Below are 24,121 nucleotides of genomic sequence, written 5' to 3' on the forward strand. Positions count from 1 at the left end.
AATTTCTGTGGTCGAGCTAAAAAACACTACCTTCCATCCATGGACCGTAAATTATCCATAGGAAAATAATGTATGCCTAAACTTAATTTATTTATTTTCCATACTACTTCTGCATGCTGTGATTTAAATAATTAGCCTTTGTTGACTTTCTTGACTGAAAATTATTTAAATTGCCAGTAATAGCTCCAAAATATATCAAGCTCCTCATCTGCCACACGAATTTCTTTTGATCTGGTCTAAACCAATATTGATAAAAACAGGACAGAAAAAACTGAATCTAGAAAGAGGTAAATGCTCCTTTATCTGGGAGATAAAAGGACATCATCAGATCATACCGGCAGAAGGCCTGGTTTTTAGAAGCATCTCTGTTGGGGGGAAATATTTTTAAAGTGACATAACTATTTTTTTTTTTTTTTTACAGTAGACTGTGTTGATTAGAAATATACTTTCAATTGTTGATTGTCAAAGTGGGCATGAAACTAGCCTTTGGTTGCTGGTTCAAAACACCAAACTGCATCATTTTTTACCCAAAAAAGTTACTAAATTACCAGCAGTGTAAAGGTAAGTAATGGTGCTGAAATTGCCCCCTCAAATACTGTGTTTGAGCTTAATAGTGTTTCTCTGTAATAGATAAAATTAGTAGTAATAGTAAATGTGTGTCGGATTCAACATCAGAAATGATTTTTTTTTTTACTTTTATGACAAGGAAATTGCAATTAAATATTGTTACTGTAAAAAAAAAAGTTACATCACCCATCTTCCCTCCACTGTGAGAATTTCTATTTGATTCCCTAAAACAGAGATCACTCTGATTGCTGCCACTGCTGATAAGATGCTGGCAGCTCCTACCTACTTTGCACAGCTTCAAACAAACCAAACTCACCCTTTAAAGTTAAGATGTGGGCCTGAGAAACACAAAGTTTTGAAAAAGAGGTACTAAGATGTGTGTCTTTGAAAATATATGTGTCTCATATGAATTATCAGTCTCTCCAGCAGCACTGGCCCTCCTTAATGGCTGTCCTCCGATACAGCGTATACTGTAATTTGCTTAAGGCTCGATTGTGTGTCTAAAGAAGTCAACAGTATGATTCCCAATCACACCCCCCCCCCCCTCAAAAATCAGGCCTCTTAGGATTGAGAATGATGTTTCAACAGCAGTTCAATTCATCACTCTCAGTCCACCCAGCCTTATTTAACACTTGTTCAGACCCACCGAGCACATACACAGCTCTTTGGCAATCCATAGGTTGCAATAAAATAATTACTGACATTTTGTTTACACAGTGTCTGTCCATCATTTGGGCATCATACAGTCTGAAAATCAAAAAAATATAGAAATATAGATACCAAAAAACAAACTCTAGAATTTTGAATCTAAAGCACAACTCCATAACATCATGTTAGCTTTTTTTTGTTGATAAAACTCTGATTTTCTGTCCCATGTATAACTTCTCCCCTATTCTTAGATTGATAATCTGTAATGGGAAATGTAAAATAGTTAAAAGACTAAAGCAACAGCTAAAAGTCCAACAAAACTCTAAAAGAAAGGTCTGAAAAATGTGATCATATGCTCTACAGGGCTGCTACAAACTGAAGCTTGCTTTTTCTTTATCTTTTTTTCATCCAAGTAGACACAAGTCTAAAACATAACAAAAACAGTCACCATTACTTCTCTATGACACTGGTTTCACAAAGCGCAGACCAAAGGCGGACGAAGGAGCTAGCGGGCGCCACATGGCAGGCTTATGGACGTTTAAAACTCACAGAACTCATACCAGAAACTTCCAGAAACAAAATAAGTGTTTAAATTTCCTCCTTTCCTTTACCATAAAAAAATCTTGATTCTTTGAGATGTTATCTTTTTAAGCTATTTAGAATCATAGGCATTTAATTGATATGTGTTGATCTGAGTCAGAAGCGCCCACACTAAAACAGACAACTGGAGAAGTCTTTGCAAGAAATGTGAAGCAGAAACGTGGAGATTTTTTTTGCAACTCATTTCTTCTTGTAAGATGAGAGGAAAAAAATCTAAAGTTCTGCAAAGTACCGTTCAGAATGTCCTGACCAGGACACCCCAGACTGTGCTGCCATTTGTTGTCTACATGTCCAGATTGTCATGGGTGCTGAAGTCTAGTCTGGTGGGCTGTATCTTATGGTACTTTAGTCATTTATATTCTTTATTTTCATTCCTTCATTCAATCATTCATTCACAGGCTTGTAGAAACGAGCAGGGCTTCTTCTGCAGGCAGAGGAGAAAAAGGGACTCAGTTGCTTCGGGGAAACTGCGATCAGACGTTCCTCTGGTTTAGACCTCAGAGCGAGATCAAATGTCCCCCCCCCTTTCAACACATGGAGAGTTCAGAGTTAACCCCTTTTGACATCAGAGCAAAGGAACAGCAAGATTTCAGGCAGGGATGGAAATTTCAGATAGTGCTTCTTTTTCATGTCTGTGTCGAAATAAGAAAAGAAAATCTTTAGGGGATCTCTGTCGTTCCTCATGCCTCTGAGCAGCACCTCTGCTGGTTTATCTTCACTTTGTGCTTGATCCCGTCGTATAGCTCAAAGTTGTAGTTTTCCAGCGTCGTAGAGGAGCGTGAGGAAAGTCCACTATACGAACACGTGCAATAAAGGAGCAGGCCGGCACAGACAGCTCCGAGCAGGACGCCCAACGAGCTCATCACAATGATGGTGAGGAGGATGGGGTCCAGCGTGTACAGCCAGGCGTTGTCCTTGTCCTTCTCTGACACCAGCGTCACAGAGGAGGGGTCCATGTCAGAGGATGGGGTGGAGAAGGAGGATGGCCAACCTGAGAAGACAAAATCTGGAGACAAAAGAAGAAGTTTAGGAAAAAGAGTTTTGGCACTTAAAGAAACTCAACTGAAGGCAAAGACTCCCCTTATTATATATCACTGAAATCACTTAAAAAAAGCATAAAAAAATAAAACCAATGTAACTACTGTACTTTGCCTTGCAAATTATTATAACTCTCTCAGTATTTCTATTTGTTTTTTCCATTTAAAACTTAAATTTCAAAGTACTTTATTGAGACTTAGGACCTGATTTTCAATTGCACTTTTATTTGTTTTAAGAATGTGCAATAAATGGTTGATTTACAAACTTTACTGAACAGATGTGAAGATGTGCAAACCGATTTGGTTCTGCCCATTAAAATGAGCAGACTGGTTTCCTTACTGACCATCTGAGAGTGAACCTGAAAGAGAGATGTGGTTCAACCATTGGAAACAGAGATAGAAGGAATCCTTTGATATTCTAAGTACGCCATAATATTTATCCATTTTCGTTTTGAGCCTGTCTGTAAATATGTTTTTCTTTATTAACAACATTTTGTTGTTAATAAATATAATTCTTCACACCCAGAATCTCTCTTTCTCCTCTGTCATTTTATTTTTGTGGTCATCGTAAATATTTTAAGCGGTCAGTTTGTAGCTGACTTTCACAAGTACTAAAAAAGATGCAAAAACTGCAGAACCAGTGGGGTTTCCAATTTGGAAAATGAATTTGCACGTGGGAAATGTTTCATTGTCATATCCATCATCCTTGAATTTGCTCAGCTTTGTCATTAGATTCTGATTTGCATAAAAAAAAAAAAAAAAAAAAAACAATCAATCACTTTGCACCTTCCTTTAACGTCTACTCTGTGCATAAAAACATGTTTGCACTCGTTTTAAGACATACATGTAGTATATTGGCTGCACAGTTACACATTACAATTTCTTTCTGACTGTAGAACCATCTTCCACAAATTAGCTCCATCCTCTATCTGGAATTAGGAAAAACTAGAAAAGGGACTTCATATTTTCTTTAAAAAAATCATGAATGTTTTTTCCCCCTCTCTTCAATTATAGCCACATTTTTGAAGGTCACGGCTAATAGTTGTCCTATGAACAGACTTTTGAGTTGTGAGTCTCTACAGCTCCTCCAGAGCTACTATGGTTTTCATGCCTGCTTCTTTGTTAATGTTGTTGTTGCTCAGCCTGTTAGTTTAGGGTTAATATCCAGGTGTCATTCGGCTCCAGCTATGCTATAACTCTTCTCCATACATTTTGTCTGCCAGTTTCATTTATTCTTTAATGATCTCCAGTGAACTTCATGAGCCCTCATAGAACAGCTGAAATTAATTTGCACATTTACTGATATTTACATAGTAACATTTGGTTGCATCTGTTTTTATTATGGAATATCAGACTAAAAGGTACTGAATATAATGGAAAACTGAATTACCGGTAACAGGAAAACTGTGCTGTCCTGTCTGTCTCTGTCTCACAACATTCAAAGAAAATTGACTTAAGTTTAATATACTGTAATAGCATCTAAACCAGTTTACACTGTATGAATACTTTTGCAAGACTGCAGCTTTACATATTTTAATTTTTTCATATTACTTCTGTTAAATGTATGTTTAGGCTTTCCATCAATGTCAGAACAGCTTTTTAATGATGCAGTAAGATGCTTGGTTAACTATGTGTAAAAACATTTATGCAAATGTTTCTTTTTAAGCACTTTATGAGAAAACCCACTCAGAGCAATGCTTCAGACAGACAGTAAGCAAACAAACGAGAAAAATCAAGGAATAGCGGAGATTTTCTAAGCTGTGATTGTTACAGTCATGTTCTACGTGTACAGGAGTAAGCTGTGTCAAACTTTGTGGGTCATCAACACATGAAAAACAAAGACATTCAGAGAAACCTTTTGAAAGCTCTGTAACATTGTTCTCAGTGCAAACTCTGCTTGACTATCGCCACAGGCTCATTTCTGGTGGAACTGCATGTATAAAGAAAAGCTACAGGCATGCTTCTGCTTACAGATGTGTTTCTATTGAAGGGTTTGGGTGAGACAGACAGTGTAGCCCCTGGCTGTGAGAGGAGAGGACCTTACCTCCATTGATGTGCTGCTTGTGATTGAAAGCAGGATCGTTTCCGAAATCTTTAGCCTTCTGATCTATTACAGAGACAGAAAGAAAAGCAGCATTAATCTCCACCATCCGTTCTTACTCCAAAGTTTAGATCATGCCCCGATAACATCAATCCATCTAAAATGCTGTCAGCAAACACTAGCTACATTTGTAGATGGAAATCTCTTGGTAAATTCGGCTCAAACAGAAAGTGATCTTGTTTAAAGTTTTGTGAAGAGATCAAACAACAAATCCTCTCTAAAAACCAATTCCAGTCTCTGTTAGGCTGTCGAAGGAAAAAAAAATATCCCCCAGTATTTTCCAGCGACTCAGCAAGAATACGTATGTCAAGCAGGCCAGTCCCTATATAGTGATTATCATCATAGATCTTTTTAATTTGCTTATAAATGAAAGTTAAGTCATAAATAGATAAATAGAGTGTGTGAAGACAGAAAGGAAAAAGACACACAATCATTCTTTGTAGAAAAAATAAGACTTTATTACTACCACATTCACCACAATCAATTTTTGTTTTCATACCAAACCAGAGAAATTCAACAAGCTAAGTTACAATTTTTCCCAGAAGGAGGCTTTACTGTAAAGGCTCAGTTCATTTTCACTTTGATTTGAAGAAAAAAAAGGAGCAATATCTGGGCCACTGATAATGATTTATTAGGAACCAAAAGCACTTTATAACCAGTAACTGTAATAGATATTCAGGTGGCGAAAACTTAATTTATTGCAGAAAGAAAACAGAGCCTCATTTCCTCAGTTATATAAGGTCATTCATCCTTGAGACAAGTTTGACATCTTTATATTGTAGATTCAATAAACTGCAACCTTCAAATTTTCATCAAACTGAAAAGAGAGATTAAAACATGAAATGACACCTGGTGTCATATTTTTCATGAATGAAATATGAGTAAAACATCATATAAAATCGTAAAACCTTAAAATTCATATATAAAGCTGCACAAAACAAAAAGCAAACCCCTGGATTAACCCTGATGTACCTGTAGATATTCAGTCAGATTGGGAAAATTCCTCTTTCTAACATGAGTCTTTGCATTGCTTTTCTGGGTCATGCATTAATATTTAATAAAAGAAAAATGCAACATATTGAAGTCAAACACAAATCAAAGAAAACTGTAAACTTTTCTCACGTGAAAAACAAAATAATGTGCAAATACATTTCCTTTTGTGCTGCAGCGGTAATTAATTGTTTTACCATTGTTAAACAGTTCTTACATCTACAGTTCTAGTAAAAAGTTTGTATGAATTTAGCAGTTATCTGTGGTTTTAAGGATTTTAAGATCCCTTATTTGAATATTTTGGTGAATTTGGTGGTCTGATTTCCTGGCACAGGCTTGGCCTGTAAACATACTTTACGCAATTTCAAAATGGCTGAGGTCAGAACTTACTAGATTTTTTTCCTCTGAAAACAGTTTTGATGCCTTAGGCTTCATTTTCCTCATATTTATGTTAGATGTTTTAACCTTCTGGATGTTGGTTTTGTTGTCGATAATTTTGAATGTTCTCCTTTTCTATAATTTCATTCACTTTGTGACATGTACCACCAGTTTGGTGGAGTCAAAGGGAGGACTGTCATATTTTTCAAACATGGTGGTGGCAACATCATGCTATGGGCTTGTTTCACTATATTTTGAAGCTGGTACATTGCAAAAAAACTGAATGGAAGAGAAAGAGGAAGGGTATCTTTATTTCCATTTTCCAAATTCTTCTACTTCAATAGCATCAATCATTAAGTTGACAGAATAAGGGGAAGCAATTTTGGTTTCATCTGGATTAGAAGCAGAACTTGTTTTTAAATGCATAAAGCAGTCTAAGATTACACGTCCAAGTGCCAATGCTAAACTTTGACCTCAACCTTAGTGAAAAGTGGGCTAGAATTTAAATTTACTTTATGAATTAGACAAAAAAAGCCTTCTAATATTGAACCAGAAAAAGACATGTTACTGTACAAGATGATGCTGACAAACGTTTGTAAGTATAAGTCAGGCATATATGTATAATATATGTTTTCATAATAATTTCAACAGTTAATTTAATAATCATTTATCATACCAAAAATAATGATAAAAATAAAAGATTAAAGGCCTAAAATTAACATGGCAATCATAACCATATTTGAACCACTGACAAGAGCTTAATATAAATGGCTGAGCAGAAATAAACGACTCCCTGCAAAATTGCAAAATCCAGCCAGTAACCAGTAATGATAGCAGCAGGAAAAACAGAGGCAGAATGATTTATTACTGGTAATATAACTGTGGCTGAAATTACTGTAGGTTGGATGAACAACATGAAGAGTGAGCCTAAACTGGACACAGCTTGACTTAGCTAAACATTACATAAATCTGTTAGATCATCTTGCAGGATTATACTTTCTCTTTAAACAGATTCAAAACAAAAAAACAAAATCATGGATGTATTTTTATCTTATTTTTAAAATGACATAATCTGTTTTAAAGTTTTAAGAATTCGTCACTATTGCTTGTACCTCGCTGTGAACAATAAACTCACTCAGTAAACGAAACTGAAAAACACAATTTGGAAACAAGTAGATAAATACAAGGATTTAAAATATGTCCGGTTTAGCTGACATGATAAAATGTCAAACAAAAAATGAAAGAAGTACTATGTTGATTATTCCTGCAAACATGAAAGTATTCGCATTCATCACAATTTTAAAGTTTTTATGGTCATAAAAGGTAAAAAGAAAACGCTTTGATAAGTAAAAATGATGCTTTGAACTTAAACTCTATCAACTGTTGGCACGGTGGAAGTGGAATCAGGCTGAGGGCCTGTTTCACTGGCAGAGACTGGTGCATTTAAGAGCTCATAGAGTGATTAAGATAAAAAGATAAAAAGAGAGACCATTCGAATTCGGATATCGGTTATCCGTGCAACAAACAAAAAATCTCTTAGAAATACCTAGTTATCTGACACCAGCAGCCCCTCAAAAATTTTGATAAAGAGAAATATATTCAGAAAGTTATTTTTCTCTTTATAAACATAGAGCTTTTTAATACGTTTCTGAAATCTGTTTTTGTTCTAAAGTTATTCTGTCTTTTGAATATTTAAAAGCCCCCTCGCCCCCAACAACAGTCGATATGAAGTCTAAACTTCTTTTAAGTTTAATCAAATACAACTATAGTGGACAACAAAACATGAAATCCCTTATAGGGTGATAAAAAAAAAAATAAGACCAGTGAAGAAGGAGCTTGGACAGTCTGTAGATGACCGCTGAATACCATCTTAATGATGCTGCTTAAAGCCCTCAGGCTGGAATCCTGAGAAGATTTATCACATGGATCTGAGGGGGGATTAAAACTCCCTTTAGTCCCATTTTTCCCCTCTCTTCAATTAGTGAAGAGAAAAATAAAAAAAGGGGGCCTTTTTAATTCAGACAGAGACGAGGATGGCTCTTTGCCACCATTGGTTGTTCAGGCTGGAGCCTGAAGACCTGTTAGAGTCCTCGCTCTGATAATGTTTCTCCAGGAAAGAAAAGAGAAGGAGTTGGAATGAGGAGAAAAAATATATAGATGCCTTGGAAGATAGAAATGCTGACTGCAGGGTTTTGTGAATGCAATCGGCTCCATTAACTAATTAGGAATATTAAAGGGCTTCAAAGTAGTCCATGATGGAGGGAAGTGAGGCTGATTTAAAAGCTTACTCTGAAATGTTTTCCACATCTTTTAAAAAGTTTGATTCAGTGAGGATGAATGAAAATAGAAAAGTGCATGGGTAGCACAGCATAAATATGGTCATATATCATTCCTCGGTTTGAATTCGGACTCACATTGATTAGGTTATGGCACTGGGCTGCTGGAATGAGTCACATAATGTGTAAATCATGCACAAGTTGATTGAAATTGAAGAAAGAGGAGCTGGGGCGGCAGAGAATGGACATGCAAGCACAAAATAACCGAAATTCTTGTTTACTGAAGCACAAATCTGCATTTGGTGATGTGCAATATGATGAAATAGGTCGATACAGAGAATAACTAATGCATAAAACAATAATTTAACTGACTGGTTTACGGAGCTTGCTGGAAATCTATATAATTTGTTTTTACAGGACATATTGGTGTCTGTGAATCACAGTGTCTCACAGTTATTTGCAACCCCTTTGAATCTTTACTCATTTTTTTCATTCAATTATCAAACAAATTAATGTATTTGATAAAAATTTTATATGACCAACCAACAACAAAGCACTAATCAACTTAGTCAAAACAGATAATTATATGCATAAAACATTAAATCCATGTATATGTCCATTGAACTTGTAAAGGATGTGCTAAAGTGTGTTGATCTATCATAAATCTAATCACTCACGCTTTATGTCATGTGACAAAATGCCAAAAAAGTCAAAGGGTATGAATACTTTTGCAGCTCTGTGTCATTCTGTCAGTTATCCCAAAAGACTTCTTTCATCTACTCTTGTTTTTGAAACGAACTGGCCTCCATCTTCAATCCAATCCCCTAACCTGCCATCCCGTTAGTCTCCCTCATGGAGTAAAAAGGAAAAATCTATCTTTAGAAAGTATGGACAGCTATCCTTTATTCCCTTTCTTTCATCTGCTTCCATCTCTGGGAGCATTCTTAGGAGGAAAAAAGGGGACTCGCTTAATGGGCCCTTCTCCTCTGAGAGATTTTGCTCCCCTCCATCACTGCCTCTCATTTAATCTCTTGTGTTTTTTTCTTTTTTATACTGGGAGGATTTGCAGTATAAGAAGGTATCAGAATAGGAACAAAGAGGTTTTGATACAGAAAGGAGGGGGGGATTTGGACATGAAGAAAGTGGTGTAGGATTGTAGCAGAAGATACAAGATGGTGGGACACTGATTGCAACTGCAGACATTTCAAACAGACATTAAACTGTCTATTTTGCCAGCTAAAACATTATCAGAAAAATCAATTCGCTTCATGATTTACTGCTATCTGAATCAAACACTTGAATCCAAATGGCTTCAGCTGTTAAGAAGTGACATGTAATAAATAGAAATCAGGAACTACTGAAGTCAAGTTGTCATAAAAAAACGTTTTTAGCCCTTCGTGCAAAAAATGAAGGGTTTCTTAAATGTTTGCAAGTATTTCAAAACATCACAGAAAATATAACAAATAATCCATAACTTGTAAAACTGAAAGAAAAGTGCTCAATCAAAACAATGCAGATACGGCTTAACAACTAATCATCTAGGAGGGTAAAGCTTTTTGAGTAAAGTTCATCGAAGAAATAATCCAAAAGGTATACTGGTATATGCATTGAAAGGTGAACATTTTATACAACAATGCAATCTAGATTAACAAATGTAAAGAAAATAAATTGGTGCAAAAAACCTGGTTGCTGATTTTTGAACCAACTTTTGATGGTGCATTCAGTCTCCTTGAGTTCAAATCATTTTATATTACAGTGCATCTGATTAAATGCATATAAAGTTTAGCTGTTCAGGTTTTATGGCATTTTAACAATTGCACCCTTTAGCTAAAGTCGCTGCTGGCTGAAAGTTGGAGAGGATTCAATGGGGTTTAGTGTTCAAAGGTATCAATCAGATTACAAAAAAAAAAGGTTTTAAATTCAATTAAAGCTACAGTGTGTAATAATTACAGGGATATACAGTCAGAAATCTAATATATTATACATAACTATGTTATTTATCATCATCTACGAGCTCAGCCTCTTAACCTTAATATTTGCGTTGCCTTAGAATTCGTTATTTATAATTACATAGGAGCGGGTCTCGCAGCCATGGAGGCAGACATCTTTGCGCTACGGCAGCGCAGAGCCAACAAACTAGCGATTGCGAGATCGCCCATTACGCTCGAAAGTAACTACGGCAAGTTGAGAGAGATGAACTGAGATGGTACTGAACACACAGACTAATGAAATACTATCTGTAAAATTATCTATGTAAACAAACCTCATCACTTGAGAAGGTAGGTGATGCAGACGTCGTGGAAGACATTTTGTCCCGTAATGCTCGCCGTACTGTTGGGGGGGAGAAGCGGTGGGGGGGAGATGTTCATGTTGCTGCGGTCTGCAGTCTGGATGTTAGATGTCGCTAAAAATTACACACTGTAGCTTTAATAGTTGAATAAAATATTGGAAGAGAGTGAGATTATATATCCTGAGCATTTCTCCAAACTGTGTGAAGAGAAGGGACTAAAAGTGGTCAAGGCGGCTGCCCAAAGGTTTTCAGGAACATTGAAAAAGATGCATTTGCAAAAACTCCTGATTTGGTTCTGTGACAGAAGTCTGTTCTATTCTCCATATGTCTAGAAGGAAAAGGATGGAGGTCTTTTCTGACATAGAAAACTGTCTTATACACCAATGAGTTTGTTTAGACACCAGTTTTCCTCACAATCAATAGATTTAAATTAGAATGATAGATCTGGAGAACTTAGACACGGCTGAGTGCTTAAATCTCGCCAATACAAGATGTGCAATACTGAAGACTGAATGATCAAAATGGATAAAAAATGCCGACCCAAGAAAGTTATCACGCATTTGTACCTTTTCCAGATTGCAAATATGTTGTTTTTTCAGTTAAATTGTTCAGGACATTTAAAAGCTTTGAAAATGTCACAAAAATAATTTTATGGGTGCACATGCTTGGGATCTGCTCTATCATATGAAAACTGTAGCAAAGATTGTACTGTATATAGAAACTTTCTCTAAATCCTATGGAATTTGTCAAAACAGTGTTCATCTGAAAAAGACAGGAAGGTTGGTGGGTGTCTTTAAATGATAATAAGAAAAAAGCTCTCGATGACGAACAAAAAGCCACTTTAATTTCTTAGTTACCAGAAATTCACTATTAAAGCTTTTAAGAAATTAGGATTTTTTTCATTGTTACTAAGATGTTTTTTTTTTTTTAAGCAGCTGGCTCTTAGAAATAAATCGTTAATGGACATCCAACCTACATGAGTCAGAGTTCTTTGCATCACAGCATGTTTGGTCTCATTTCTAGAATTAAAGCAGACCATCCAAAGTGGATTTGAATTTTACAAAATACCTATTAGGTTTGTTGCATATCATTGCACAGAAAACAGAATGAAAGCATTCCTTTGCATTCAGATTATTTGTTTCATTCACCCCATCAAACGTATTAAGATCTTTGACTTTTACTCTGAAACGATGACCGACAGGCAGACGATCCAGGCAAAAAAGGAAATAATCCTCATTTAGATTTAAAACTAGAACCTTACCTCAGCCTATGGGGGGAGGAGGTAAAGGTTTTAAAGCACTTTTATTAAAGGCATATCCAAGGTGGGATGGACAGAAGAAAAAAAGCAAAATAAGACGAGGCTTAAAAGGTTTTAAAGACTGTCCGTGCATTTGCCGCTTGGCATTTCTAATGCATGATTCATCACCTCAAAGCTCAGTACCCGTTTCACACCAAAACTCTCCTCTCTTTGTTGTCCTGTCCCTAAGATTCCTAGATGCACAGGAAAACAACGAATTGCAGCTTCATTAAGACCCTAAGAAATACTAAAACCAAATGCATCCTCCATACTTGTGTGTGAACCTTTTTGACAAAACAGGAACACTGACATTGTTAATTGCCTATCCATGCAAAGTCTTTCCAACAATTTTGTTAGGTCATTCATGTGTGATTTGCTTAATCGACGATGCGATCAATCTTCAGGCTGGTTTACTGTACACTTGGCAACTACAAAGGACATCAAAAGTCATTATGTTGGAACATTTGAACTTGAAAACTAAAGCTTTTCCATCCTGACGGTTACGACTTTCAAGTAAAGCGGCCAATCCAGCGGTGTACAGCGCTCCATTTTCGAGAAGAGGGCCTGAAGCACTTTGACTGTGAACACCCCCACTGCTGAACATTGCTGTTGATGCTGAGTTCCTTGTTATTTTAAGGAAAGAATCAGACACATCCAGCTCTGCATTTGATCATTTCATCCAGTTGGCGCTACGTTTCACTGTATCCCAGTCATTTCAGCAGCGGGTGCTGTAGCTCTCATCTTTCTCCAGCGTGATGATGAGCCTCGGCTCCTGGCTTGAATCCGTTCCTGGATAAAGGAGGCTCTGGTTGGTGCTGCACAACATGTTGCAGCTGGGGTTCTGACACTGATAGTAGCTCTCTGGAGCTTCCTGATAGGCTGCTTGGTTGTTGTGGTACATCACTGAATGCTGGTGATGGTGGTGGCCACTGTTGCTCTTCCTGCTCATCCAATGGGAGCGCTGGCAGCAGAGAACCATCGTCACAGTCACACCTATCAACAGCAAGAGCGCGCTGCCTCCAACCAACACATAGTACCAGTAGGCGGGGACCAGATGAACCTTCACTGCGGCTACAGTGGGCCTCATCCCAGATATGGCACCCCCTGGAGGGCAGGAGGAAACATTACTGGTTGGCTCAGTGAGTGACGAGTGAGGCAGGCATGCAGACTGCACTGCAGACTTAAAAGCTGAAGACTGGCTGTTTATCTGCACATGGCGGCTCTCTCAAGCGTTTGATTTCTCTGCATGCTTACAGCAGGATGCAACCTTTACAATACAATACCAACATCATATCATATACAGCTGTGGAAAAGGTAATGAGACCCTTGCATCGCTCTCTCTAAAATTTATATCTAACAATCTAATAAATGTTAAAATCCAAGAGAGGAATAATTCACTCTGGCTACTAACGTCCAAAAGCAATTTGGTAGCACATGCCAAGATGCAAATAAATGTGTAATTCAACAAAATACTGATTTTGAGGCTTTTATTTTATTATTTACTTGTTTTTCTTTCGTTCACTAACAAATGGGTAAAATAGAGAGTATTTTTATTTTGTAAAATCTCAGCAGTTGTGGAAAATGATCTGCTCATTTTACTTATATGCAGATCTGTAAAGAGAAAATTCATAACTACAACAAAGAGAAAAGTCTACTTCAATACAAACCATGTCTTCAACATTTCAGTGTCTTAAAATCCCTTTTTAGGGGCTTTTTCTTGAATGCAGGTAGAGAACACACTCCAGTACATGATCATTTATCTTCATATTAAAGAGTTTTTAATCAGATCCACTGCTGGTCAAACATCGATTTAAATAAAATCTGGCTTCTTCTAGTATTTCCTGAACTAGATTGAAGACTTAAATTTGAGTCAGTGTGTATAATGGTACAATATTTGCCTTTTGTTTGTTTATTTATTTATTATTTTTCATTTTAGATAAAAGTAATTACAGTATGCGTATGTGTTTTTTTTTTATTACAAGTGAAGTATGAAATTAAAGGAAACAAAACAAAAATAAAATAAACTAAAATGTTTAACTGGAATCTTTCTGTCATTTGTCTTTGTCCTCTTCAAATATCCAGAGCAAAGAATGCACAGATGTAAAAATATACAAATTAAGAAACTTCAGACTTTTTGATTTTCCAGATGATGACATATTGCTTTGTTTAATTTTTTTAAAACTCACTTTAAATTGCTTCACCTGGCTTCCCTATTTAAAAAAGAAAAACTTCTTAGAAACTACTTAGAGAGTAGTTAAACACACTACTCATGCCTATCCCTGCAAGCGACATAAATATGTGCAAGAATTGAGAGACGGACAGGGTTTGTCAGAAAGGACAAAAAAATCACTGCAGGTTTTTCGCCAAGCGTCACACAAACTGAGGCAGAAACACTATTGGTTTTAAATTTCAACTACATTCTCCATGATCTACACAGTCAAAAACATTTTATTTTGAGTGATGCAAACCTCCCGAACATTCGTTGCACAATTACACGAACAGGCCCATGCCATGCGCTCCAATTCAACCAGTGAATGCAAAGGATTGACTGTGAACCAGCTGCCTGACCTAAACAAAAGGTTGGGAATGTTAAGCACTTGATGGAGTTTTTTTTTTCCTGTTCTGAGGGGGTCAAGAGCAACTGAATTTGAGCAGAGAGAGAGAACAAAATTGCAGGGTTGGGGGAAGGAAAAAGAGGGAAGGTATTATTGGAGGAGAGAATGGAATGAAACAGAGAGGAGTTGGTAGAAAGTGAGACGATAGAAGGGAGGGAGGGTAGAGAAGTGGAGGGAAAAAAGCTAATCCTGCCATGATATCTTTAATCCTGCATTAAAGGGCTTGACTGAAACTTCAATACTCTGTCAACTCGCTGTGAGAGAAACCTGTTGTGAGAGAGAAGTTGATTTGGAGAGAAATAGAGAGAACTGAAGACCAGGAGGAGAAAAAAATGAAAGAGAAGCAAGGCAGGCAACAACTAGCCAGGGAGAAGAAAGGGAAGGGAAATAGAAAAAAAAAGATGGAGCTTGATACAGAATCACAAGGAAATAGTGGACTTTATTTACACTTTATTTGAAGGTGTAGATGTGTTACTTAAGAGCTTAAATTGAATTTGATTATAAAGCTGCTGTCTTCCCTCTAGTGGGCAAAGAGACAATATTATGGTATCAATAGTTCTATAAAGGCAGATCAGGATACTTCTCTATCCTCGCCTTTATGGTCATGAAATTTGGGTCATGACCAAAATAACAGGATCTGCTTAGCAAGCACAAGTGGCCAACCAAGATAATATTACAAATATTTGTGTACATATTTGAGCAGGACCTTTCCTTTGAATCCATTTTGAACAGGTTTTCATGATATTTTTATACCACAGCTTCTGCAACCACACTTAAAATGTGTTATTTGTATAAATGTGATATCCAGATAAATTGCATTTTTAAATGATGTGTTTCACATAGAAAATAGTTGCAGAGTTCTTGTTTAACTAATCAGGCAAAATGTTTAACTGAGTTATTCTCAACAGTGACAAAAACAATTTACATCTTACCTCCCAGGGAAACCCATAAACTCAAACACAGAAATTGGCATCAAGGGATGAAACTGGGGCCTTTTATGGATTACCAATAATGGATGGGTCCGATTGTTAACAAGCGTCTCAAAGAAGACATGTAATCCTTCTTTCTGGCATTTAATCCCATTAAATATATAATGTAGGACCTGTGCCACTATTAAAAAGGGAGTCATATGATCACTGTCCAGGAATTAACTGTGTAAAAAAACCTAGTAAGGATTAAATAAAATAGTTGTGGCATGACTCATCTGACTTGAGTAGTGTCTTGGCTTTCTACCATTTTTGGTCTGGTATCTGGATGTAGGAAACAGTTCTACTTAGACAGTTCAAATACCCTGACTGTGATCAAAAGAGAGTGCATTTTCAATTGCAATCATCCTGAAGCGATGTACAACTTAAACCACTGATACTCAGTTTTGACATTTTTCTGAGAGGGCTTAGATAAGTTTTAACATCACGGTCAGCTCACTACACAACAGAACACACAGAGCCAGCAGATCACGTCCCAAACTCAGACTTTGAAAACAAGAAATCCGGGAGCATAATCTGTGTAAGCCTTTTATCTCCTCTCAGGCTGGGCTATTTCAGGATGAAGGAACAACATAAAAGAGAGAAAGAAAAATGAAAGTTGGATGCTGATCAGCTCTGCATTTTATGCAGGTGAGATCAGGGACTTTTTAGGACTTGTCACAAACCAGGAAGTTAAGAATAAACAATGAGAGAAAACAGGAAGCAAAAAAGAGGGAAGTTATAGAATTAAGTTTATAGTGTGAAGAAAAATAAAAAATGTACTTCCTATATGACCAAAAACAGGAACAAAAAACTTATCCATATTAACTATTTCTCCAGCTATCCAAAAAATAAACCTCTTTGCAGCGTAAAATATACGTCCTATGATACACTGATAATTATTTCAGATTTATAACACAACTTCATGTACACTATATTGCCAAAAGTATTTGCTCACCCATCCAAATTATTGGAATCAGGTGTTCCAATCACTTCCATGGCCACAGGTGTATAAATTCAAGCACCTAGGCATGCAGACTGTTTTTACAAACATTTGTGAAAGAATGGGTCGCTCTCAGGAGCTCAGTGAATTCCAGCGTGGAACTGTGATAGGATGCCACCTGTGCAACAAATCCAGTCGTGAAATTTCCTCGCTCCTAAATATTCCACAGTCAACTGTCAGCTGTATTATAAGAAAATGGAAGTGTTTGGGAACGACAGCAACTCAGCCACGAAGTGGTAGGCCACGTAAACTGACGGAGCGGGGTCAGCGGATGCTGAAGCGCATAGTGCGAAGAGGTCGCCAACTTTCTGCAGAGTCAATCACTACAGACCTCCAAACTTCATGTGGCCTTCAGATTAGCTCAAGAACAGTGCGCAGAGAGCTTCATGGAATGGGTTTCCATGGTCGAGCAGCTGCATCCAAGCCATACATCACCAAGTGCAATGCAAAGCGTCGGATGCGGTGGTGTAAAGCACGCCGCCACTGGACTCTAGAGCAGTGGAGACGCGTTCTCTGGAGTGACGAATCGCGCTTCTCCATCTGGCAATCTGATGGACGGGTCTGGGTTTGGCGGTTGCCAGGAGAACGGTACTTGTCTGACTGCATTGTGCCAAGTGTAAAGTTTGGTGAAGGGGGGATTATGGTGTGGGGTTGTTTTTCAGGAGCTGGGCTTGGCCCCTTAGTTCCAAGGAAAGGAACTCTGAATGCTTCAGCATACCAAGACATTTTGGACAATTCCATGCTCCCAACTTTGTGGGAACAGTTTGGAGCTGGCCCCTTCCTCTTCCAACATGACTGTGCACCAGTGCACAAAGCAAGGTCCATAAAGACATGGATGACAGAGTCTGGTGTGGATGAACTTGACTGGCCTGCACAGAGTCCTGACCTCAACCCGATAGAACACCTTTGGGATGAATTAGAGCGGAGACTGAGAGCCAGGCCTTCTCGTCCAACATCAGTGTGCGACCTCACAAATGCGCTTCTGGAAGAATGGTCAAAAATTCCCATAAACACACTCCTAAACCTTGTGGACAGCCTTCCCAGAAGAGTTGAAGCTGTTCTAGCTGCAAAGGGTGGACCGACGTCATATTGAACCCTATGGATTAGGAACGGGATGTCACTTAAGCTCATATGTGAGTCAAGGCAGGTGAGCAAATACTTTTGGCAATATAGTGTATTTCCATCATAACAAGTGTGCATCACAAAGAGCATCAGTCTAACATGCAGGGACTCATGCAGTGGATCCATTCCATCAACCCTCATCATTGTTCCCTTATGCTGATCATATCAACCTATATAAATGTTACAGTAAAATACCCACAACTTCCTTTAAAAATGTTAAGCTGTCAATTCAATCGCAAGAATTATCGTACAACAGTTCTGTTTAGATTTGATTCAAACTTTGAGGAAACCTAAATATGTCTTTGGAGTCGATTAAAACTCAGTCTTGAGAATAGGATAGAATTTCTGATGAGTAAAGTAAATTAAAGCTAGTCTATATGGGGGATGTTATACCTCAGCTGTCACAGTTTAGTCATCACAGCTGAGGTCAATGATTTTCTTACAGCTGGCAGCATCACACTTAAGGCTAATATAAGGGAAAAAAGTATGTACAGTTTTATAAAAGTTTAAAACAACAATATTATTTATTAAATATTCCAGGTATATGATGGTGCTACAATGATAGCGATCTACTTAATTCTCTTAATATCATCAAAGTTCCTGTGGATGTCTTTTCCACATCAGGTAAAAAACCAGAACTTGGTCCTCGTTTCGTATTTCTGCATGATTATCGTTAAATGCTGAAATAACTTTGAGCGTCTGATTCAAGATGGCAGCTTGCTGCATTGTTGGCTCCCATTAGGAAATTAATTCTGCATAACTGGGACCTTGTCCACACCGATCAGGATATCTAATATCAGGAGTGGGAGTGGCGGCCTGGTGGTTACGGCATAGAACTTGGAATCCTTAGTTTCTGAGTTCGAGCCCCACTCTGTTCGACTGTCACTCTGGGTCCCTGAGCAAAGACCTTTAACCCCCGTTTGCTCCCTAGGCACCCTTCAATGGCAGCTCTCCAAGGGGATGGGTTCAGGTACATTTCTACAATGTGAGATCAATAGAGTTCAGATATTATTATAGTACAAATTGCACATTTTTATGCGGTTATGCCTTTTAGCCACTCATAAACTGTGTTCTACATCCCTTTAAATGAAGTATGAAGCACGGATTTATAAAAGCTGGGGTTTTGAGCCTGGGCCTGTAAATGGAAAGATGAATATCACTGACCGGCGCATCACCGTCTGAGGCGAATATTTTCTTCCTTGTGTCAGACAAGTTCAACCATTTTTAATGTACTTGGTTATTTTATTTTAAAATTGGATTTAAAATGAATTTCATCAGGGAGGGGCTGATTTTTTACATTGCTTCAGACTGTTTTTGTTTGTATTTGTTTAGAGATGATCTATGATTCTGATCCATAATTCATGACAGAACAGGAAGTCATGGTTGTTTTTGAAGCATTCTGATCGGCTGTCAAGTTTTAGTTTTGTGGCACACTTACCCCTATGCATCTGGAGTATTAAAAAAATCATGCAGTCGCCTTTTTCTTTGGGTTAATTTTGATGGAAACCTTTATAAAATAACTCCTGTATATACGGCATTTAAAAAAAAATAGGAGAGATATTGGTTCCTTTAAAAACTGCTACATTTTTAGGCAACAACCAACATTACTTAATACAAATAAAAAAAAATAAAAAAAAGGAAAACAAAAAAGATCTCAATAAATCAAAACTTAGATCTTGCAATGATAAAACAATGTTCTAGTTAAAGTTGGAAACCGTATCTAATTCTGTTTTTGATTTTTGACATATGTGAGCATAAATTATATCGATTTTAATAATATGTTCCCTTATCATACTGAATTCTTGTAAACACAACTCAACCAGCTGATTTAGGAAATTAAGTGGCATTTGTAATTTTTATGCTTAACTACTACAATACAGGAGAAACTGAGTACTGTATCTCTGGGTTTTTTTACTCAAACCCTGGAGGGATACTTTAACAGAGATTTAGATGTACTGCTATTGGAGACTTCAAAGAAACAGTCTGTCACTGCCTTTATTTGGATTTTAAACTCGAGGTTGGTGAAAAAATCTCAACTTTCTAAATCAGAATTTGAACTTCAGGGGTGTATTGATGCAGTACATAACGAGTTCTCTGACTTCAAACTAAAATATCTGATGTATCATTATTTGTCCTGTGACTAACATCTTTCCAAATCACAAAAAAATAAGAATATGTTCATTCTTTTATTTGTTTGCATAAGTAGTGTATGGTAGAGCACCTGATAACATAATTAGGGAAGTAAAATTGTTTAATGTTACCTAGATCCATTCTGAATCAGTCATTCGTAAGGAACCCTTCATAAAACTACTGCAAAAAGTGCTGACAAGCTGCAGGCCACGACACATCAGTACTCAAATAAAACCTTTGCAATAAAAAACAGAAATCTCTAAGGGCTCTTAGGACTTGAGTTGAGCTGTTGAGAATAGTGAGATTCCCCATGGTTTAGAAATGCTACTCTGGGCCAGAATAATGCAACAGGCTTAGCTTAGCATCAAGCGGGAAGACCGGACAGATTGGCAAAGGATGTACAAATGCACAAGAGGCAGAACTTACTGGGGATGCCAGAAGCCAAAGCAGGGAGAGGCTCTGGAAAGAGAAAGAAGGGGAAAGAAGGATGTTACCAGAAATGTTAGAAGAATATCGTGTCTCTAATTTACATGTTTTATTGTATTTGATCTATTGTTCATTTACAAATTGAATTTTAAACCTCTGAATATATAATTCATATGAATTAGCTTCCTCTGGATGTCACTGTCAACATTTTTTTTTTAAACAAAAACTGTATAAAGAAAGATACAAGGAGGGGGAAACAGAAACTTCCTTTTCTTTTCTCTCACTGAACTCTAACATTTGTCTACCCTGATTGTTTAATAAACTAAGTTTTAGTGTCAGCAAACATCATAAGAAGAGGAGCGGAAATGGATGAAGAAAAGTTAAAAAGGTTACAGGACAGCGTGAACGGAGAGGAAATGGAGGCCTGGGAAGGAAGGATGGTCGAAAGGCCATGGGAACAGGAACCTAAATATTCTGCTGTTTATTAACTGTTAGAGAACATTACATCTGTTATGAAAAAAGACAGTTTAATAATTATAGAATTGAAAAAGAAGGTAAATAGTATCAGCAACAGAAATTGTTGTTATTAATAGATTTTGTAAATTTCATTTTGCATAATTTTAAGTCTTGTTTCAGTCTTGAAAGTTTGTTTAGTCACAACAGTCTGAGTTTTTCCTGGATGTAGCAAGCATAGTTTTTCTGCATGATGTCTGACACATTAGGGAGAAGCATTTCAGATTTTAGAGGTGGATAAATATGGAGACAAAGAGGGTAAGAAGGAACAAAAGGAAGGAAGAAACAGCAGGAGAGAATGATACAGGAAAAGATGGAGGCGGATATAATGAAACATTGATTAAAATCCATGCCCACAGGTCGTTTGCTGCCTAAATTCATTTCTTATTTATTTATTTCTATATATATATATATATATATATATATATATATATATATATATATATATATATATATATATATATATATATATATATATATATATATATATATATATATATATATATATATATATATATATATATATATCATCTGCAAATTTACATTAGAATTCCTTTATTAACATTTCTCCTTCTTTATTCAGAATGCAGGTAAACACAAAATCAAACAGGTAGCGCCTTATGGAGCCGATATGTGACTTACCTGCACATTGCTCTAGTTCAATGTTGTTGCTCATGTAGATGTTGTCTATCCTGATGTGGCCTCTAGTTGGGTGATCAAAAAACCCTTCAAAAACCACCTACACCAGGAACATAAACACACAGACAAAATTGAATAAATTCTATAGAAAATGCTGATGTACAAATCAAATTGAAAAGGTCTGAAAATGTTCCTTTGATCTGCTGTGGATAACGATTGTCCAGTGAAAGACAGAAAGACAGATCTCCCTTATGTCACTAAAAGCATGAAAATAACTCTCACTTAGTTCTGCATTTACTTTCTAATTGTTTTGTTCGAGTTTAATTAAGATTTGATAAACATTTAAAACAACTGCTTTAATTGACAATGGGTAATGTTATAGTGTTTCATTTGTTGTTGGATTAACTATACATTTTTTTGCAATGTTAAAACCAAGAATGAGTAGGAAGGTCAGACCTCAATTAAGACCAGGAAACTGTATTTGTCAGGGAAATTTTAACACTTTTTTTTTTAAATGTGTATTAAGGAAAAATGTGGGATTTACTGCTTTTGGTTAAAATGTTTCAATTCTTATGCAGAAATGTCAAATTTCTGCACCAAAGCATGGCTATACTGTGGACTATATAAAACATTTACCAAGTGATATTGCATAACCAAAGATGGGCAGGTAGAATATCTTGTAATTCAGTCTTCTGCTTTGATAATGTTTAATTCAGATTCAGCATTTTATACTATTGTGTTTTCCATAAAACAAACTAAACATTGTATTTATCTGGCCACCCTATTTTTTGATTAGATTATTTCTTTTGCAAAAATAACATAATAAATGAAGTTTCACGTTTTTTAATTATTATTTTTAGAGCTTAGTTTATATTGCAGCTCTTTTTTCCTGTACGTTAACAAGTAATATAATCAATAATAGTAACATATTTTCTTGGGTTTACATGTCATAGACCAACAGAGAGATCAGAAATGTTTTCTACTCTGTTTTGCCTCACAAAATTACTTTTTAACATACTATGCCAGTATTTTAAATCATATAAAGATCTGAAGAAACTGTAAAAGCATAATTCTCGATCATTAAAAGGACATCACGTTCTTTATCCAGAAAGATGGTCAGCATCTACCTACCTGATACTCTCTGGGACTTTGGGGAAGGATGGTTCTTCCCTCCCTCCAGTTGGGCCCCTGCTCGCCTTTTAGAGCCCATAAAAGGGTCTCCTCCTGGTCACCGTCCCTCAGCAAGACTCGGAGGCTCCCTTGTGCCTCCCCCTGAAGCTGGTAATAGAAGAGAAGGCAGAGAGGACCACGTTCTGGCCCCACTTCTGGACTCAGAAGTCTGGCTTTCTTGCGCTGGGTGTGAGTGCCTGCATCCAGGTGGAGGTAGTTCCCTGAAAAATCTGGTAAGATAGAAACAAAGGAGACTGTGACACAAAGCAATGACCACAAAAAGAAACCTTTTTTCAGACATTTTAGACAGATTTTAAAGTGAAAAGTAACTTCAACAGCAATAAACATTAAATATTTAAAAGAGTAACCAAAAAAAGATTAGATCAGACGATAACTTATTTTATGAAAAAATCATAAGCATAACAGTTAGCTGTATATGGTGCAAGATTAATAAAAATATTTTATTCATTTTGAAAATAAACACATATTGTAATAAACAAGTTAGATTTCTGTTAAATTCATGTTGTAATGTAAAGAGAAAGTTATTTTTTTTGTAAAATTAGGCATTGACAGCATCTAATCCAACATTATACAGTTTTTTTTATGTTTCCACATAGTTGAAATAGTTGAACAGTTGAAAAAGGTTCGATTTGTAAGAATTTCAATAGGCTCTGCTGTTTAAATGTAAAATAAAAAATGTAAATAAAACTTTTATGTAGAATGTTATAATTTATCCAGAAGAGTTGCTGAAATTAAAAGCGAAGAAATGCATAAAGAGTGTATTGCTTTGAGTTAAACATTTTACTGTCCTGATATAAATATAGTGCTAAAACTTTGTATTTTAGTAAAACAATATAAAACAAATATTTTTTACACTACTTTTATACTACTTTTTTATATGATACATCCCACTTCGTGTAACAAGTTACCTCATAAGCATCAACAAAATTTCCAAATTTTACATACAATATAGTATTATAATATAGTCATTCTGTTTGCTGTAATCTTTTTTGTCTTTTCCAAAAAATGCAGTTTTATTAATCAGTTTGGTTTAAAGTAGGAAAACTAACTGCTTTTGAAAGAAAAAAAATAAATGAGAGGTTCAAAAGAAAAGGCATCCATCCATCCATCCATCCATCCATCCATCCATCCATCCATCCATCCATCCATCCATCCATCCATCCATCCATCCATCCATCCATCCATCCATCCATCCATCCATCCATCCATCCATCCATCCATCATAATTTCCAGAAACAGCTTTGGCAGCGCTCTGTGCTACATAAATAATGCATTAGATCTGAGGTAACCCAGCTCTTCTCTGGGAGGCATTGAAAAAAGGAGGACCTAAATT

The 24,121-nt window shown here is 36.5% G+C and overlaps 1 protein-coding gene across 3 annotated transcripts in view; it reads right to left on the minus strand.

Moving 5' to 3' along the window:
* Positions 1-2,138: 2,138 nt before the first annotated feature.
* The window catches only part of LOC119786748 (neuropilin-2-like), a 120,054-nt gene continuing 98,071 nt past the window's right edge, over positions 2,139-24,121 (minus strand). The window contains exons 13-17 of one of the 3 annotated variants that reach the window (XM_038290264.1): positions 22,729-22,997; positions 21,601-21,697; positions 20,446-20,478; positions 4,897-4,959; positions 2,139-2,821 (exon numbers count right to left, since the gene is read on the minus strand). In XM_038290264.1, the coding sequence (XP_038146192.1) occupies positions 2,496-2,821; positions 4,897-4,959; positions 20,446-20,478; positions 21,601-21,697; positions 22,729-22,997 (788 nt within the window). In that variant the 3' untranslated portion in view covers positions 2,139-2,495. Of the gene's footprint in view, positions 2,822-4,896; positions 4,960-11,033; positions 13,289-20,445; positions 20,479-21,600; positions 21,698-22,728; positions 22,998-24,121 lie in introns of those variants that run through there. The other 2 variants (XM_038290266.1, XM_038290265.1) reach the window with 2 other exon arrangements.

Source organism: Cyprinodon tularosa, unplaced genomic scaffold (assembly GCF_016077235.1).
Source record: "Cyprinodon tularosa strain WSP-4 unplaced genomic scaffold, ASM1607723v1 ctg278, whole genome shotgun sequence".
In the NCBI taxonomy this organism is placed as follows: Eukaryota; Metazoa; Chordata; class Actinopteri; order Cyprinodontiformes; family Cyprinodontidae; genus Cyprinodon; species Cyprinodon tularosa.